This window comes from Ornithorhynchus anatinus, chromosome 19 (assembly GCF_004115215.2).
Source record: "Ornithorhynchus anatinus isolate Pmale09 chromosome 19, mOrnAna1.pri.v4, whole genome shotgun sequence".
Lineage (NCBI taxonomy): Eukaryota > Metazoa > Chordata > Mammalia > Monotremata > Ornithorhynchidae > Ornithorhynchus > Ornithorhynchus anatinus.
This window is the reverse complement of record NC_041746.1, coordinates 184,424-204,636: the sequence shown is the minus strand read 5'-3', so window position 1 is coordinate 204,636 and position 20,213 is coordinate 184,424. Positions and strand designations below refer to the sequence as shown.

Below are 20,213 nucleotides of genomic sequence, written 5' to 3'. Positions count from 1 at the left end.
CCGCACACTAGAAGGTGGGAACAAAACAGCCTTAAAAAACAGCAACAAGCTTCTATAATTTGGATTTTTAATTAGCTCACTCCAAATTTGTGAGTGCTGGATCTTCCTGTCAACTACTTACTTAGGTAATGATGGTGCTGCTAATGCTTAAGTGAGATACTTATAAAGGACATTAAGATTCTTTCAAGAGAGGCTCAAAGTATGATAATCCTATCAGAGAGAGAGAGAGAGAAAGTAGAATCAAGAAATGAATCAATGGTAGTTATTGAGTGCTTGGGAAGAAGGCAATGGTAAATCACTTCCATATTTTTACCAAGAAAACTCTATGAATCTACTATCAGAATGATAGCAGATGGAGGTGGGGCGTTCTGGGAGAGATGTGTCCATGGAGTCGCTATGGGTCGGAAACGACTCGACAGCATAAGACAAGAATTGAGCGCTTACTGCGGGCAGATCACTGAACTCAGAACTTGGGAGAGTGCGATAGAATTGGCAGACTCTATAGTAATGCCTGTCTCCCCCTCTAGCATGTAAGCTCACAGAGGGCAAGGAATGTGTCTACAGTACACTTCTGTTGTATTGTACTCACCCAAGCACTTAGTATAGTGCTCTGAATACAGTAAGTGCTTAATAAATACGAGTGAAGGACTGATTGCTCGATGCACAATAAGCACTTAATAAATACCACTAAATGACTGATTGATTGGCAGACCCAATCACAGTCCAGTAATTCCACAGAAGCCAAGATAAGATAGAACACCTGCATTTCAGAGCCTCAGACCTTCAGTCCTCACAACCACCCTGCCACTCTGGTGGCAATCTCGATGATGAAAACGCTGACAGGTGTAGCCACAGACAGAGCCCTTGTCGATTCTCAGAAACTGCCCCTTTTGGAGATGGAGGCCGGGGAGTAGAGGGAGCAGCAATGAGTCGCTGCCAGGCCAGCCAGGGGAAGAGTGGGAAGCAGCAGCAGGGGGTATCGTGGTTTCACCCAGGGTCTGCCACCGACTGCCGGTATCATGGTTGGTTGGTGATAGAATCTCTCTGGGCACCAGTTTCCTCCTCTGCAAGAAGGAGGTCAAATTGCCAATATATGCAGTGTTTTGCAAGAAGGCAATGCTATGGAAGGCTCCAAAAATAACAGTCAGGTCTATTTAAGAGGATGAGTTTGAAGGCCCGGGTTCCACCCTCACCAACCCAAACCCTTTCTGGGATCACTGGAGGACAGCCGCCCCGTCAGCCCTGGGTGGAATGAACTGGAATAGGGGCTCCAGAAGCCGTCTTCTAGGCTGGTGAGTTTGGTTCAGCACTTGGGAGATTCTGGCCTGATGCCTGTTTCCTCCACATGGACAAACCCTGCCACTGGAAAACCTCCCCCAGGCCTCCATCCTCCAGACTGTTGTCACTTGTGCTGGCCCAGGCTTCTGCATACAGGATGCCTCTTGGCAGTGTCAAAGGGAGGGTCAATTTAACCTACTAATCTTAGAACTGGGAGTAATTCCAGCCTTTCCAGGGGCCAGCTAAGTGTTTGTGCCACACTGCATCCCATTTTAATTGCTAGGGGTAATACAGGTGCAGGCATTTCATGGTTTTTCTAAAAAAAAAAAAAGCCCTGCTAACTTAGTTCAAAATTCAAACAAAACTGATTCTTTGGGCAATCAATGGGGTTAAATGAAGCTCTAACTTTGATTTGACCTCTTTTTTTCTTGGCCCGATAAATGCCGGAGAAAGTTACCAAGAGAAAAAACATTCGCTAAAGAGAAGAGGCTTGCAACCGAGGGCAGGCTAGATCTCACACACTCTTTACAGCTCTCTCTCTCTCTGATGCCCAAATTTAGATTTCATCATGCTTCTTTATCGCAGTAGTTGTATCTATGTTCTTAGTCTTGCTTCTACTGTATATTTGCAGTGTGTGTATGTGTATCTGTCTCCTCCATCAGACTGTAAGCTCCTTGAGGCAGAGATTGAATCTTTTACTTCTATTCGCTGTTTCCAAGTGCCTGTTGCAGAGTTCTGCACTAAGTAAATACTCAGTATGGATGGTGACAGTGACAATCAAACGAACAAGAAGAGGCATTCCACTCCTGTCTTTACTTCACTCTGCTGCCCCAATCATTTTTCTAAAGAAATGTTCAATCCATGTCTCCCCACCCCTTGAGAACCTCCAGTGGTTGCCCATCCACTTCCATATCAACTAAACTCACTGAGCTCAGCTCTCCCCTCCTACCTTATCTTGCTCATCTCCTATCACAACCCAGCCTGTAGCTCCACTCTTCTGACGCCGACCTACTCACTGTACCTCACTCTCATCTATCTCACTGGTGACCCCGTGCCCACAATCCTTCTTCTGGCCGAGAACTATTCTCCCCACATTCAGTGCCTTACTAAAGTCACATCTCCTCCAGGAGACCATTTCCCGACGAAGCCCTCATTTCCCCTACTCCCTCTCCCTTCTGTGTCACCGATGCACTTGGATCTGTGCCCTTTGAGCACTTGATATTCATCCCACGCTCAGCCCCACAGCACTTATGTACATATCTGTAATTTATTTTAATGTCTGTCTCTCCCTCTAGACTGTGACCTCTTCCTGGGCAGGGAAAGAACGAGTCTACCACCTCTTGTATCATACGCTCCAGGAGCTTACTACAGTGCTCTGCGCACAGTAAGTACTCAATAAGTGCCATTGATCGATTGCTTGTCTTGTCTTACGATTAATGAGTGCTAAACACTCTCCTATGAGGTTGGGAGATTACAGCAAAGAGACAGTGTGACCTACTGGAGACAGCACAGGACTGGGAGTCAGGTGACACAGGTCCTTGTCCTGGCTCAGCCACTTCTTCCCTGCTTCGTGACCTTAGGCAAGTCACTTCACTTTTCTGTGCCTCAGTTTCCTCATTTGTAAAATGAGGATAAAATATCTGCTCTCCTTTCCTGTTAAACTGTGAGCTCTGTGTGGGGTGATGTGATCTGATGATTTTGTATCCACCCCAACACTTAGCACACGGCTTGGGCATGTAGTAAATGTCTAATACCACATTATTATTACTCAAAGCAAGACACATATTCCCTGCCCTCGAGGAGCATACAATCTACTGGGGGAGAGACAAAAATGACAGGCAAATAGCGGGAGGGGTAGAAAAACCACAGAGAGAGTGGGAAGCATTACACACATATGGGATGAATCAGCTGGATAAACAACCAAATACACAAATCAATTGTAGTTTATTTTAATGTATGTCTCCCCCATACCCTCAGATTGTAAACTCCTCGAAGGCAGGGATCCAGTCTACTTACTCTTCTGAACTCTCCCAAGCACTTAATACCAGGCTCTGCACACAGTAAGTGCTCAATAAATATAATTAATTGATTGATTAAATATACTCCAAGAAATGGACATACAAACCTAGGCGCTGAGGATAGGAATAAACTAAGTAAGAGCCAAGAATGGGTGTGGAATTGGTGAGCACAGGGGTGTTGGGAATGAGTGGGGAAGGCTTCTGAAAGGAGGACCCATTTTAGGAGGGCTTTGAAGAAGGGGAGAGCTGTGGTCTGAGGAGATAGGGTCTGTGGTCTAGTGGAAAGAGCATTGGTCTGAGAGTCAGAGGACCTGGGTTCTAATCCTGGCTCTGCCATTTGTCTGCTGTGTAACCTTGAGCAAGTCACTTAATGTCTCTGTGCCGCAGTTCCCTCATCTGCAAAATGGGGATCTAATATCTGTTCTCCCTCCTACTTAGACTGGAAGCCTCACGTGGGCCTAATCATCTTGCATCTACCCCAGTGCTTAGTGTGGTGCTTGGCTCATAGAAAGTGCTTAACAAATGCCACAATTACTATTCTAAGGACCTGCTGATGAAGGAAAGCAGGTGGCATATGCATGAGAGCAATCAGGTCCCTATCTCTTTTGGGGGTTCGAAATAAAATCATCCTATTGGCAGACCCTACAGACCGATGCTTGCATTTGGTTAATGGAACTAATTACTTCGCTTTTTAATGCTGACTGGCATTTTCGAACCATAGCGGTAACTTGTGCAGGGCTTTGATCTGCCTAAGCCAAATAAAAGGATTACCATTAAGAACGGTTCTCGTATACCAACATGCTGAGCAAAGGAAATAGAAAGAAACGGATGTTTCCTGTGGGGGGCTTCCGACCTGAAGGATTCTAAGAGTTCAAAAGAGCAGAGCAAGACATACACGCACACATGCGTGTGCGCGCTTACACACACACAGCCCCTACGCACAGACACACACATCTGTCCTTCATATTCAAAACTGATGCCGCCGAGGGTGACATCTTTCCCAGGGATGCCTGCGGGGCTAAAAGGAGAGCACTGTGCGCACACAGAGACTGTCTGTCCCCTACCGTTGGCAGAGCCCGGTGCTATTCTGGCTTCCGCCGCGGTCTTCCCAATTTCTCATAGCTCCTGCTAGGAACACCCTCCGCCCCTCTGTGGATTGCAAGGCACCGTGAGAGTCTGCCTATCTGCCACAGTTGTCGGCTAGCTTTTGGCTGTGGAGCCGCACTGTCCGATGGCGGCGGCCTTAGGACGTTTACTCAGCTCCACAACCCTCGGCCACCCCGCTTCAGCTCCGCAAAGAGCGGCTGTCTGGGTATGCTGCCGCTGGCAATTCTCCCCCCATGGCCCACCCAGTGCAGCTTCAAGTTGAGCGGAGCTTCAAGGGCGGGGGAGGCTGACTTGTTTTCAGGATCCTGTGCTTTTCGTTTGAAGTTTGGGCCCTGGGTGACCGATGAAACTGCTCAAGGGGTCAGATGGGGCATCTGTGGGGAAGGGTTAAGATCTCACAAGGTTAAACAGTGCTACGGCTCTGGAGATTCAGTCATTTGTTCATTCAGTCGTATTTACTGTGTGCAGAGCACTGTACTAAGCACTTGAGAGAGTACTATACAACAATAAACAAACATATTCCCTGCCCACAATGAGCTTACAGTCTAGAGAGGGGGAGGCAGACATTAATGTAAATAAACAATTATTTAAAAATAAATAATCTTATGTAACAGATATGTACATAAGTGCTGTGGGGCTGGGAGGGGGGAATAACAAAGGGAGTACATCAGGGAGATGCAAAAGGGAGTGGGAGGTGAGGAAAGGTGGTGCTTAGTCAGGGAAGGCCTCTTGGAGGAGATGTGACTTCAATAAGGCTTTTGGGTGGGGGGAGAGTAACTGTCTGACAGTTGAGGAGGGAGGGCGTTCCAGGCCAGAGGCAGGATGTCGGTAAGGGGTCGGCGGCGAGATGGCCGAGATCGAGGCAGAGTGAGAAGGTTAGCATTAGAAGAACGAAGTGTGCGGGCTGGACTGTAGTAGGAGAATAGCAAGGTGAGGTAGGAGCGGAAAAGGGGATTGACTCCTTTAAAGCCAATGGTGAGGAGATTTTCAGCTGGTTCGGAGGTTGTATGGCCCTTTTGCAGCCCCGCATTTTCGAGGAGTTTCTCCAAGAATATGTTGCCCTTCTTGCTTGAATTTTCTACTTCTTTTCAAACATCTTTGAAAATGGTACAATTCAGCATGACCTAATGGATAGAGAATGGGCCCGGGAGTGAGAAGGACCTGGGTTCTAATCCCAGCTCCACCACTTGCCCGCTGTGTGATCTTGGGCAAGTCACTTCACCTCATCTGGAAGATGGTGAGCCCCATGTGGGACAGGGACTGTGTCCAACCCTATTTGCTTGTAACCATCCCAGCGCTTAGTACAGTGCCTGGCACATAGTAAGTGCTTAACAAATACCATAATTATTATTATTCTTAGTTTTGGGTTTCCAATGAAGGCAACTGATTGTGGGCAGGGTTTCCCTGATGTAGACGGGCACAACGCCTTAGTGTTCTTCAGATTACTTACAGTCCATATCGCCAGTCTGATGCTGTGCAATGTATCTCAGAGGTCCGCAGCTCTTTTTTGATGTTTTGTTTTTCATGACATTTGTTAAGTGCTTAGTTTGTACTGTGTTAAGCACTGGGATAGATACAATATAATCATTCATTCTTTCAATCGTATTTATTGAGCGCTCACTGTGTGCAGAGCACTGTACTAAGCGCTTGGAAAGTAGAATACAGCAATAGAGACAATTCCTGCTCAGAATGGACTTACAGTCTGTGGGGGAGAGAGACATCAAAACAAATAAATAGGCATCGTTATAAATAGAATTATAAAGATATACATATATATGCATAAGTGCAGTGGGGCGGGGGGGGGGGAAGAGCAAAGGGAGCGAGTCGGGAAGGGAGAGGGAGCTGAGGAAAAGAGGGCTTAGTCTGGGAAGGCCTCTTGGAGGAGGTGTGCCTTCAGTAGGGCTTTGAAGGGGGGAAAGAGTGATTGTTTGGTGGATTTGAGGAGGGAGGGCATTCCAAGCCAGAGGTGGGACGCGGGCCAGGGGTTGGCGAGACAGGCGTGACCGAGGCGCAGTGAGACGGTTAGGTTGGACACGGTCCAAGTCCCAGGTGGAGCTCACAGTTTTAACCCCATTTGACAGATGAGGGAACTGAGGCACAGCGTAGTGATGTGACTTTCCCAGGTTTACACAGCAGGGAGGGGCAGAGCTGGGATGAGAAACCAGGTCCTCTGACTCTCAGCCCCATGCTCTACCCACTAGGGCCACGCTGCTTCTCCTGGGCTTCGATGTGTGTGCAGTCTCCGAGGAGTTGCACTCGATCCCTTCTGGGCGCCCGTCTGTAGGACTCTAGCTGATGCCTGCAAACCCGTTGAGTTGGGACAGTGTTTGGTCAAACCTCACCCTCCAGGTTCCCTGTTGCCATCTTCCCCACCACCAACAAACACTTGAACACTATCAGCCTTATGACTGTTCCCTACTTCCCCCAGGTCCCGGCAGCTGGGGATGGATGGGTGCCTCTGCTCTGACACGATTCTACTAAGCGGTAAGAGTGAGCTCTTAAACTTTCAGTTCTCTCAGTCAATCGATGGTATGTACTGAACACTTACTGTGCACAGAGTACTAGACGAAGCGCTTGGGAGAGGGCGATACAATGGCGTTTGTAGACCCAATCCCTGCCCACAATAAGTTTAAGTCCAGAAGGAGGAGACTGAAATTAAAATAAATTACAGATAGGGGAAATGGGAGAGTATAAGGATATTATATAAGCACTGTGGGGCTGGGGTGACTATCAAGTGATTAAGGGGTACAGATCCAGGTGCCTAGGCAATGCAGAAGGGAGGGTGGGTAGGGGAAATGAGCTATACATGCTGAGAGTGATAAATAACTGAGCCATAGAGTGATATCTCTTCCTCTTCTAAGTCTCTGACAATACAAAAACACATTCACAGCTATGACGTATACACATTTACAACATACATGACAATGAGAAGGCCCCCTCGAGAAGCAAAGAGTTGGTCTAAGAACACCCACGGCTGATCTCATAATGGTGGCATTTGTTAAGTGCATGCTGTGTGCTGGGGAGATGTAATATAAGCATAAAAGGACACAGTCCCTGTTCCACCAGGATTAACATGTATTTCATCCCCACTTTGACAGATGAGGAAACTGAGGCTCAGTGACTTGCCTGAGATCACAGAGCAGGCCAGTGGCGGAGCTGTGATTAGAATCCAGATCTCCTGTCTCCCAGGCCTGTGCCCTTTACACTAGGCCATGCTGCTCTACAGCCATTTACAAAAATGCATGCTTTTTGAGATGTGCCTCCTCTGTTTGGAGCATTGAAAATCCTGGTGTAAACAGAAGTCAGTGCAAATCAGACAAGTCAGGTTTTGCATGTTTCTAACTCTTATGGGGACTGAGGGGGGTGGTGGTGGTGTAGATTTTCTCCACTGAATCCAGTATTCACATTTTCCCTTTAAACTTTTCATCCCTCTGACTTCCTAAGTGGTCTCCAGCACCATTACATGATTGCTTTACAATTCTCACTCATCCATTAATTTAATTAACATCCAGGATAGAGAATGCCAGAACTCTGTTCAAACAAATGACCCAGAGGAAATGGCAGAGAAGAGCAACTGTAATGAGCAAGTGGCAGCAGTTTTTTTTTTTCCCCTTTTAGATCCTATGAAATACTCATAGAGGGGGGTCGAATGCTAAACCAGGAAAATAAATGGAAGGTCAAGATCGATTTGTAAGAAAGCGCTAAATGAACATTTTACGAGTGCTTAAATAGAGAGAATCTGTCTGAAGAGGCAGAGAAACCTTAAAATACTTTCCAAGGGAACTCGTCTACAATGAAGCCTTAGTAATTTGGTTTTCATTTCCGTAACAACAATTTTTCATCCCCTTAGGAAAATGTTTGGAATACAGTTTTGGTTTTTCTAAGACAATTGGGCTGCTAGGTTCGATGCAGCTCTGGTTTCTCCTTCTAGATAGAATGTAGAATGCTCCGGGTCGGGGCCCTCTGAGGAGCACTCGGGGAAGGGGCTTGCTGAGGAACACTCGGTGTTGGCACGCTCTGGGGTTCGCTCGGCGTTGGCGCGCTTTGTGGTACATTCAGGGTTGGCGTGCTTTGGCAACACTGCCCTCAGGCATGACTGGACTACTGGAGTTCATCCAGGCATCTGCCAGGTGGCTGAGGGCTAAACATCATGCTTTGCACCAGAGGCCGAAGCAGCATCAATACATAGTCTATCTGCCTTTCTTTCTTTCTTTTTTTTTTTTTTAAAAAAAAAAACACACCCAAAAAACACACATACACCCAGAACAAAAACCCCTGTTAGGACCTAAAAACTGAACAGTTGGCAGAAACAATATAATCTTCTTTTTTTCAAATCCTGAGTTCTTACTTAATACCTAGAGATGCCCTAGGGTATTTAGCCTAAATTTCACATAGCCGGGAGCCATAATCTCAGCTGTAGTGGTTGGCAAAACCCAAACCTGATTCAAAGGCTCTGCTGAATGGTGAGCCTGAGGCCGGGTCATCAGCGGCAGCAAAGGCATTTATTGAGGAGTTATTCTGTGCAGAGCACTGTACTGCATGCTTGGGAGAGTCCGGTAGAACAGAGTTAGCAGACACGTTCCCTGCCCACAGTGAGCTTACAGTCTAGTGGGGGAGACAGACATTAACAGAAATAATGTATTATACATAATTTACAGATATGTACATAAGTGCTGTGGGGTTGAGGGGGGAGTGAATTTCAAATGCCCAAAGGTTACAGATCCAGGTACACAGACGACTCAAAGGGAAGAGGGGGCCAGGGGAAAGAGGGCTTAATCGAGGAAGGACTCTTGGAGGAGATGCGACCTTAATAAAGCTTTGAGGAGGTGGACAGTGGTGGTCTGGCGTATCCGGACGGGGAGGGAGTTGAGGAGCAGGGGAAGGACGCGGGGCTCAGACTCAGCCCTCAGCGTGGGTGACGAAGGACAGAGGGGAGCACTCACCTCTCCCGGCCCCGAGCATAACCCAGTAGAGGCGCTGCCGGGCCGGGCGGTAGACCAGGGCTTGGGCGGGGAGTTCCGCATCCAGGGCATCTTCCAGGGTGTTACTGCACTCGGCCTCCCCGCAACTCAGGACGTTGTACACCAGGTAGCTTTCCGATCTGACGTGTCGCTCCTTAGCCACCTGTCGGGTCAGGGAGGGAGAAGGAGGGGAGCTGATCTTCAGTTCTCAGAGAGCGCCAGGACAGGGAAAAGCCCGAGGTTTCCCGGCTGGCCTCTATGTCCACGGGGTTTGCGAGTCTAGGGGTGGAGCTGAACGGTGACTGTTGTGTGCTCGGAGCTCGACAACTGACCGTGGGCTCCCTGAGGGCGGGGGTCTATTCTACCAACTCTACTGTCCTCTGCCAGGCGCTCAGCACAGAGTTCTGCACAAAGAAGGTGCTCAATCATAATGATTAATAATTGGGGTACTTGTTAAAGTGCTTACTCTATGTCAAGCACTCTTCTAAGAGCTGGGGTAGATACAAGTTAATCAGGTCAGACACGGTCCCTGTCCCATGTAGGGGGAAGATCATGCATTTTATCCCCGTTTTACAGATGAGGAAACTGAGCCACAGAGCAGTTGTGACTTGCCCATGGTCACACAGCAGCCAAGTGGCAGAACCAAGATTAGAATCTGGGTTCTCTGACTTCCCCAGGCCTGAGCTCTTTCCGCTAGGTCACACTGCTCCTCAATACCTTCTCTGACTGAAGGTAAAAAGCTTCCCAGGCTTTATGGCTCACGTATTTTCAGTGAGGGCAATCTAAATGGCTTGCCTGGAGGAAGACACTAATTTGATGTGGAAATGTTTTTGGGAGAAAATCACCAGGAAGTAGATTTGACACATCCCTTCCTGGTAGGAACACTATGAATGAGTCAACCCCAATGAATAATAATGACGACACCTATCGTGGTGTCTGCTAAGTGCTTACTGTGTGCCAGGCACCGTTATTAGGTGGTGAGGTAGAGCAGCGTGGCTCACTGGAAAGAGCCTGGGCTTGGGAGTCAGAGGTCATGGATTCTAATCCCGGCTCCGCCGCTTGCCAGCTGTGTGACTTTGGGCAAGTCACTTAACTTCTCTGTGCCTCAGTTACCTCATCTGCAAAACGGGGATGAAAACTGGGAGCCCCACATGGGACAACCTGATTACCTTGTATCCCCCAGTGCTTAGAACAGTGCTTTGCACATAGTAAACGCTTAAAAAATACCACCATTACTATATAAGATAGTCAAGTCAGACACAGTCTCTCTCCCACTTGGGGTTCATGGTCTAAGGGAGAAGGAGAACAGGTATATAGTCCCCATTTGATTGATGAGGAAACTGAGGCCCAGAGAAGTGAAGCGATTTTCCCAAGGTCACCCTGCAGGCAAGTGGCAGACCAGGATTAGAACCCAGGGCCTCTGACTCCCAGGCTCTTTCCACTAGGCCACGCTGCTTCTCTAAATGAAACGGCACCATGTTTTGAAAAATTTACACAATTCGTGAGAATAGTTGCTGGAAAAAATATAACCTATTAACCAGGCTTAAGGCAAACTATTAAAGGTATTTTTTTTTTAAAAAAAGGATGCTTTACTGCCTTTCTCCCAAACCATTCCTATCCCTTCCTTGGAAAGCTCCTTGCGTGTTGAGAATACAGTTTACGGTTCTTTTGGACCGCCCCAGCACTTAGTACAGTGCCTTGCACTCTAGGGGGACTGGGCAAATTTTGATTCTACTACTACTAGACGCTCCTTGCAAACCTAGAATTAACTCATAAATGTGCAGGGTAGTTAGGAAAACTTCTGGCTTACATGGGTGGGAATGGGTCTACTGACTCTGCGGTAGCGTACTCTCCCAAGTGCTCAGAACAGTGCTCTGCACACGGGAACTGCTCAATCCGTACCATCGATCAGTTGATGGCTCCCACCAGTAACTTGAGGAAAGCCACCACCTGCATAGCACCATTCTGGGGGCCCTCTGAAAATCCCCTGTGGAACTGAACGTGAGAAAAAGGGGACCAGGTAGGGAGAAGGGCTAACCCAGCGGAGGAAGACGCGCTCTTCGAAGCCCTACTTGGAGAAGGTGGTCCTGGCCCATTCCCGCAACCAGAAATCAGTTTAGAAAGGGACGCCGCCCGAAATACCTGAAGGATCTCCGGGTCGGAACACGGAGTCGCTCCTCCCTCCGCCCCTGCCGTGGCCCGATTTGGCCCCTGGAGGAGCCAGGGAGAATCCTGCCCAGGTAAGAGGTAGGACTCCACCCCTCTGCACAGCAGCGATGGGTCTGGCCCTGAAGGGACCATGGCCCCCAGGTCTCTGGCCCCCTGCTGACCACGGAGAACTCCGGATATGAAGCTGGCCACCGCGAGGACGGCGGCACTCCTCCCGTCCGCCGCGGGCTGCGCCGTGCACGAGCGGTAGGCCAGGCATCTCTCCCGAAGAGCGGCACAGGCGCCTTCTGGCACCGTATCGTTGCCCAGCAGGCAAGCCAGGAGCGGGAGGTCCGTTTTGTGGAGGCCCAACCGGCGACAGAGCTGCTCTCTAGAGAACATGACGGTGGTGAGTCGGTCCAGGCGGAGATTCCTCACGGAAAAGTAGGGGCAAGTGGAGTAGATGAGGTAGTCTGTGTCTTCGCCCAGGATCCCCAGACAGTCATTCTGGAGGCCGAAGGCGGCCACTTCATAGTCGGCCTCGCGGATGGAACACAGAGTGTCCTGCCCCAGGGACTTCAGGGCAAAGCGGGTGAACGTGGCCAGCCCCGAAGGGAGGAAGAACATGGCTCTGCCGGGTTGCTGCCCGTCTCTCTTGATGGCCTGAAAGATTCTGGCTATTTCTTTGTCGTTTTTCAGTCGCCGTTTCACCCACTCATTTCTCTTAGTCTGCTCCACCACACCATCAAAGAAGAACACCAGCTTGATGCCCGCAGCGGTAAAAGCTTCGACGAAACCTCTTAGGACCGAGAAGTATTCCCGCCACTGGCCTCCGCACACCCAGGACTCGGGACTGTACCAGTACCGGAGACAACCCAACGCGTCGACGACCATCACTGGTGTCCTCCCAGGGTGGTTGCTGCGGTATTCTTCTGCCACATCTCTCAAATTGACCTCCACCCGAGCACCGGGGCAGGCATTTTCTACAAATCCCTGCAGACCCCTCACGCCCATGGCCGCGCTCCTGACAGGGAGAGTCTCCCAGCAGTCTGAAAATAAGAGAAAACACCCATTAGCGGGCGTGGCAGTGCCCATCTCCAAGATAACACCTTTCCGGGGAAGTGGAACATTTGGCCAACAACAAGCCAGTCCTATTCCAAGACTGTCCTCCGCTACTGCTGGGACACAGTCACATCGTCATTCATTCCCTCACTCCCTCACTGACTCACACAATAGTATTTACAGAGCCCTACTGTGTGTGTGGCTCTGTAATACTGAAAGAGTGCCATCAAAATCAAAGACATAGTTCCTGCCATCCAGGACCTTCCAAACCGATGGGGAAGACAGACTGGGGTAAGTTACTCTCCTACGGTAGGGGAGGAGGGAAAATACAGTTAGAACTGGTAATAGTACGGGCACGGAAAAATGAAATAGACCTATATTCAAACACTCTCGGTTGCTCTGTACTGTGTACTTTTATTTACTTTTTCATGGAATGGTGTAGAGGGATTAGGGAAAGGTCTGGCAGCACGCGTTTGCTTGGATCAAACGCAACCTGCCTCCCGGAGATACTGGCCAAGACGGACTGCTTATAATGAGGTTCATGAAGAAAAAAACACTTCCATTACAGGAGAGGTGGGAGTCCATACAGGATCCAAACGGACAAGTGTTAAAGGTGGCCACAGGGGAGACTTCACAATGACTTCTAATGGGAAGTAAAGAAGACTGCGGCCAGGGACAATTTTCAATAAGAGAACGTACACGATTTGGATTTTACTAACGACAGTGACGATCCTCACTCCTTCGAGGGAATACCGGGCAAAATGCCACAAAAAGATAGGGAAATAACACAGGAGACAGAGTGCATGTCAAATCGGCCTTCACAGCCACACACACAGATTGGACCTCGAGACCGACAGTGCCAACTTGAAAAACAAAGGCCAGCGAGAGAAATGTCAACGGTACAGTTCTAGGCACTTACATGGGGACTGTGGTCAGTTTTTTCAATAAGATGAAACACCAACCAAAGTGTACCACTATACCGACACTCGTAGCATCTGAACAATGATGCTGGGCTTTGGAAAACAGGAGGCCTGGGTTCTAGTCCTAGCTCTGCCTCTTATGTCTGTGCGGTAAGTAGTGAAGTTTTGTGATCGGGGGCGTTCCGCAAGGCCGAAGGGCCCAGTGGGAATCCTGAAAATAGCCACCACATCAGTGACTACCGAGGGCACTGCTTGTCGGGTCACAGCACTACAGCGCAGTAGTGGGGTTGCTTTGGCTATAAATGGGTTTGACATGAAAAAACCTTTGTGTGCACTTTCCAGCGTGTTACACTCCACGTCCCGGCAGGAACATGGCGGGCACAGATGAGATGGCACGAATGGATTATCTTTCTACAGAAGCGCTCTGGGCGTACCAACCCCCTCCTCAAAAATCTCTAGGGGTTGCCTATCAACGTTCTTATGAAGTAAAAACTCCTCACTCTTGGCTTCAAAGCTGTTCATCCCCTTGTCCCCTCCTACCTCACCTCCCTTCTCTCCTTCTACAGTCCAGTCCGTACTCAGCTCCTCTGCCGCTCACCTCCTCACGGTGCCTCAGTCTCACCTGTCCCGCCACTGACCCCTGGCCCACGTCCTACCTCTGGCCTGGAATGCCCTCCCTCCTCACATCCACCAAACTAGCTCTCTTCCGCCCTTCAGAGCCCTACTGAGAGCTCACCTCCTCCAGGAGGCCTTCCCAGACTTAGCCCCCCATTTCCTCTGCTCCTCCTCCCCCTCCATCTCCCCGACTCCCTCCCTTTGCTCTACCCCCTTCCCCGCCCCACAGCACTTGTGCATATTTGTACATAGTTACTATTCTTTTTATTTTATTAATGATGTCTACATAACTATAATTCTATTTATATATTGTGATGCTATTGATGCCCATCTACTTGTTTTATTGTCTGTCTCCCCATTCTAGACGTGAGCCCGTTTTTGGGTGGGGCTGCTTCTATCTGTTGCCGAATTGTACTTTCCAAGTGCTTAGTACAGTGCTCTGCACGCAGTTAGCACTCAATAAATACGACTGAATGAATGAGAGGTGCTGCACAACCCACAAGCACTGGAATCAAATTCCTCCGCTCAGGGCCTTGTCTCAGCGTCAGACTGAGGCTCATCCATTCTTCTTACTGGGAGACTCCATCATCTCGGCAGTGATGATGGAGGGATCGATTTTATTTTGAATAGAAAATCTGTCCATTTTCCATCAGTTTACAGAAAAATACCACCTGTTGGCATTTAAAATGCAGTTTAGGCAGTGCCTCACATATGAACAGACTTAGCCCGTGGCAACTTGATGTTAACAGACTGAAACCGTAGGAATAATGACAATTTCTGTGAGGTTAATATATACCCTTGAGATATATATTGATTTCCCCTTTTCCCGCTCCCGTCTGTGTCGCCCTGATTTGCTCCCTTCAACAACCCCAAAGCCTTTGCATCCCTCTCTGTCATTTATTTATATCTGTCTCCCTCTCTAGACTGTGAGCTCTTTTAAGGCAGGGAATATATCTGCCAACTCTCTTGTGTTCAATTATGAATTCAATTGTATTTATTGAGCGCTTCCAATGTGCAAAGCACTGTACTAAGCGCTTGGGAGAGTGCAATACGAAAATGAAGAGACGAGCTCACATGTACCCTCTTAAGCACTTAGTACAGTGCACTGCCCCCAGTAAGTGCTCAATAAATACCACTGATTGATTGATTGACTGAGAGGTAGAGAGAGGGTGGCCCAACAGTCCCTACAGAGAAGCAAGGAAGCTCTGCTTTGGCACAGTGCTTTTCGAACCATTCATTTTGCAGTTGGGACGGATGAACTCAAATGGCTCGTCTACGGTCACCTGGTCACTCGGTGAAAGCCGACATAACGATCTTCCAATCGGTAAAAGCCAGACTAAACTCGCCCAGGCACTCAGCGCGTGCCAGCCAAGATCACCTGGTCAGCGAACGCCAGCCAGAGAGCACCCGCTCAGTGAGTGCCAGCCAAGATCACCCAGTCGATGAGAAGGCTGGCCTGAGATCTCCCCATTATTCAATGAGCGGCAACTTGAGAAAACCCGATTGACTCGGGGAAGCCGGCCGGCGATCACCCACTGACTGGGTGACCTGTGGTAGCTGGCCCGCTGCCAGCACCCTTGTATTTCCCCGCTGGGCACGGTCCTAGGGATGCCACCTGCCTCCATCCGCACAAGCTCCAGGCACCTTTCTACCCAAAAGGCTTCCTGGAGTCCCCACGATAGTCCAAGCTAGACTGTCACGACTGTCCGGCCTGCTCTAAAAATGCTTTCCATGTGAGAAACCCCTCAGCTCTCCTCGCTGGAAGTCCAGGGGCTTGAGACTCGGCTCCGGGGCTGACCCTGCTCCCCCAGTCACTGTGCAGCGATGCTGCAAATGCAAATGGCGTCGACATGAAGAGGGGGAGATGGATTTGGGAGGTGGCTTGAAAGCTAAACCCTCCTCCTGCCCTTTCGGACAGTCACTGACTTCCATTCGGGCTGCGGCTCCTCCCCCTCACCAATAAGAGGGTGTCCGTTTCAACTATTTTCTACTGAAGACTGCAAGTGTCAACTGAATTTCACAAAACCTTTCTCCTCTTTATTTTGCAAGGCATCAAGCTAGCTCATCTTTCACTTTGATTTTATTCAAATGTTTTCCCTCTTTGCTGGCCCCAGTAGTGAAGAAATTCACTCAAATGTTTTAATTAAGCAGGGAGGCTGGCTTTCCTGTCTTTCACACTGCTGATTTCTCACATTTTGAATTACAAATTAGCTCTGGAGTGTTACATTACAAAGTGCTCTACTATGGCACTAAAAGGAAAAATTTGGATAGGAAATGGATTGTGAACTTGTGACATTAAAGGGGGACTACGGTATTGATACTTCTTAGGAGCTCTAAATATTCGCACCATTCATGTGCAATTGCCAAACACCCGTTTCAAGGTGGTGTGAAATGAAATGCTTAAAACAATCTAGAAAGACGTGGTGGATATTACTTTTTCCATATTTTTTTCTTTTAACTCCTTCACTGCTGTGCCTAAGCTGAACTTGCTCTCCCTCTGGGGGTCCGCTTCCAGTCAACAGTAAGGGTCCATCGATCAAGAGTGTGGACTGAAAGTCCACTGTGTGCAGAACACCGTTTTGAGTACTTGGGAGAGGCCCGCAGAATTAGTAATCATGTCGCTCGAGGCACCGTCAATGAACACCGCTGGCTGACTGCTTTCCTTTCCCCCACAAAGGTCCTAGAAACTAAAGGGACGTTTTGACCTGTGAGAGCCACTACCTCCTACTGAAATCAATTCTTTCACACAGGTTGTGGGTCCCGAAGTCTCAAGACCAAGGCTCAGCAGTCCTCTAGACCGAAGACTTCACCAACATCCTCCTGCTCCTCACCCTACTCCATCACTTCCCAAGAACTTTCAAGGTCTTCCGTCTTTTGGATGATTCCAGTGCCATCACTGAGGCGAGGAGAGATGCTCAAGGGTTGAGTGGCTCCCTCCACCACTTGCTGAGAGAAGCAGCACGGTGCAGTGGATAGAGCATGGGCCTGGGAATCAAAAGGTCATGAGTTCTAATCCCGGCTCCACCACTTGTCTCCTGTGTGGCCTTGGGCAAGCGTCAGTTGCCTCACCTGTGCCATGCGGATTGAGACAGTAAGCCCCACGTGAGGCAGGGACTGTGTCCAACCCGATATGCTCGTATCCACACCAGTGCTCAGTACAGTACTTAGCGCATAGGAAGCACTTAACAAATACCATAATTATTATTTTAAGCAGGTCAAAACCACTTTATTGTTCAGTTTCAGCTCAGCTCAGTTTCCTTACTGTGAAACATATATCTATCATAATTGTCTACTTCGCTGGGTAATTTGGCGAAATCAGCATTGAAAAAGGACGCAAAAACTATAGGACTGTGTATACAGTATGTTTTACCCCTACCAAATGTCACTGTTGAAGTATTCTTATAACCTGTGGACAATATGACGTTCTGATGACTCTAACCTAAATACCCAGCTCTCAAAAAAAGACACCAAGAAATAACATGAAGCCAAAGCGGGCATCCTTCCTTCGGTCATTGTACCAGACTAACAGAGAGTAGCTGGTTTTCCATCTTAAACAGAAATAATGCACATAGTAAGCGCTCAATAAATACTACTGAATGAAAAGTAATGGCCCCGTAGCTGCTAAGAGCTCAGGTTTCCACAACAAGCGGAGCTACATTTTAGGTCTTGGAACCTCGACTCTCCTGCCTGCCTCCCTTTCCTTGACAGCTCAGCTTTCGTTCTAGATCCATCGGTGAATGAGGATGCTGGGGGAAAGAATTCTTCCATGTGCTGCATCCACTAATAATAATAATAATGGTATTTGTGAAGTGCTCGCTGTAATAATAATAATTACTGTGGTATTTATTAAATGCTTACTATGCGCCAGGCACTGTACTAAGCGCTGGGGTGGATACAAGCAAATCAGGTTGGAAACAGTCCCTGTTCCACATGGGGCTCACAGTCTCAATCCCCATTTTCCAGATGAGGTAACTGAGGCCTAGTGAAGTGCCTTGCCCGAAGGTCACACAGCAGACAAGTGGCGGAGCCAGGATTAGAACCCATGGCCTTCTGAGCCTCAGGCCCGCGCTCTATCCACTGTGCCACGCTGCCCAGAGTGAGGGGTGGTCTGCGCTTGCCAGGACCCTCTTTGAGGAATCCCACAGTCCCACTTCCAACCGGGATGGGGAGGTGAAGGTGGGAAGCAGCATGGTCTGGTTGCAGGAGCCTGCGTTTGGGAGAGGTTATGGGTTCTAATCCCGGCTCTGCCACTTGTCTTCTGTGTGGCCTTAGGCAAGTCACTTCACTGTGCCTCAGTTACCTCATCTGTAAAATGGGGATGAAGATGGTGAGCCCCACGTGGGACAAACTGATCACCCTGTATCCCCCCCCAGCACTTAGAACAGTGCTTTGCACATAGTAAGCGCTTAATAAATGCCATCATTATTATTATTATTATTCTCTGTACCTCATCTGTAAAATGGGGATTGAAGCTGTGAGCCCCATGTGGGACAGAGACTGGGTCCAACCTGATTACCTTGTATCTACCCCAGCACTTGGAACAGTGCTTGGCACACAGTAAGCGCTTAAAAAGGGCTATATTGTTATTATTGTTATTAATAATAATAATATTGGTATTTGAGGTTCTAATCCCGGCTCCGCCGCCTGTCAGCTGTGTGACTTTGGGCAAGTCAGTTGACTTCTTGGTGCCTCAGTTACCTCATCTGTAAAATGGGGATGAAGACTTTGAACCCCACGTGGGACCACCTGATCACCTTGGATCCCCCCCCAGCGCTTAGAACAGTGCTTCGCACATAGTAAGCGCTTAACAAATGCCATCATTATTATTCTACAAGGTCATCAGGTTGTCCCATATGAGGCTCACAATCTTCAACCCCATTTGCCAGGTAACTGAGGCCCAGAGAAGAGAAGCGACCTGCCCGATGTCATGCAGCTGACAGGTGGCAGAGCCGGGATTAGAACCCATGACCCCTGACCCCTAAACCCAGGCTCTTTCCACTGAGCCACACTGCTTTTCTGTTGTTCATATTATAATATTAATAACAATGTTATTATTTAATCATAACAATGGTGGTATTTGTTAAGCGCTTACTATGTGCCAAGCACTGTTCTAAGCCCTGGGGTTGATACAAGGTGATCAGGTGGTCCCACGTAGGGCTCACAGTCTTCATCCCCATTTGACAGAAGAGGGAACTGAGGCCCAGAGAAGGGAAGTGACTTGCCCACCGTCACCCGGAGCCAGAATTCGAACCCATGACCTCCGACTCCCCAGCCCGGGCTCTTTCCACTAATGAGGTTGTCCCACGTGGAGCTCACGGTCTGAATCCCCCTTTTCCAGCTCATAATAATAATAATTGATGGCATTGGCCAAGCCGCTTCTCTCTTGTTCCCATCATCCTATTAATTTGAATAATGACACTGTGGTTATTTAGGGGGAGAAGCGGTGACCTCCCGGAATCAATCCATCAATTAGGGTCCTCGGAGGCGATGGGGGGGGGGGGGGGGTGGAGCTTTGTAGGTGAGAAAAAGGGCAGGGTGCGGGGGCTTCGGGGCCCGCGGGTCTTGTGGGAGGGAAGGGGCGGAGGGGCGGTCCGGTCCGGTCCGGTCCGGTCCGGTCCGGTCCTGTCCGCCCTCCCCCGGCCCCGGCCCTACCTAAGGAGGCTCCGGCCCGAGAAGCGCTGTCCTCCCGGCCGCGCGCCTCAGCGCCATCCACTTCCGCTTCCGCCCCCGGACGCGCGCGCGGGGGGGGGGGGGGGGCAGAGGCGCGCGCGCGGAGAGGAGAGGCGCGCGCGGGGGGGGGCAGAGGCGCGCGCGCGGAGAGGCGCGCGCGCGGGGCTCCTCGCGCCGAGGGAGCGGCCCCGTCGTGCGCAGGCGCGGCAGGCCCCCACCGCGCCCTGAGGCGGCCTGTCTTCCCCCCCCCGCCCCCCACAAGCCGGTCCGATCCAGTTCAAGCCGGTTCGGTCCGGCCCGAACCGCCTGAGGAGGCTGGGTGGCCGCAGGGCAAGCGCACGTCATCATCATCCTGATGTTTGCGAAGCGCTCACTGTGTGCTAAGCGCTGGGGGGGGGGGGAACTCAAGGTTAATAATAATAATGTTGGTATTT

At 49.4% G+C, this 20,213-nt stretch overlaps 1 protein-coding gene across 2 annotated transcripts in view; it reads right to left on the bottom strand.

Annotated features, from left to right (window-relative positions):
• The window catches only part of FAM120B (family with sequence similarity 120B), a 70,781-nt gene extending 50,967 nt beyond the window's left edge, over positions 1–19,814 (bottom strand). For both annotated transcript variants that reach the window (XM_029047353.2, XM_029047354.2), the window contains exons 1-3: positions 19,762–19,814; positions 11,507–12,561; positions 9,347–9,527 (exon numbers count right to left, since the gene is read on the bottom strand). In XM_029047353.2, coding sequence (XP_028903186.1) covers positions 9,347–9,527; positions 11,507–12,526 — 1,201 coding nt within the window. In that variant the 5' untranslated portion in view covers positions 12,527–12,561; positions 19,762–19,814. The remainder of the gene's footprint in view (positions 1–9,346; positions 9,528–11,506; positions 12,562–19,761) is intronic.
• Between the last annotated feature and the right edge of the window lie 399 nt (positions 19,815–20,213).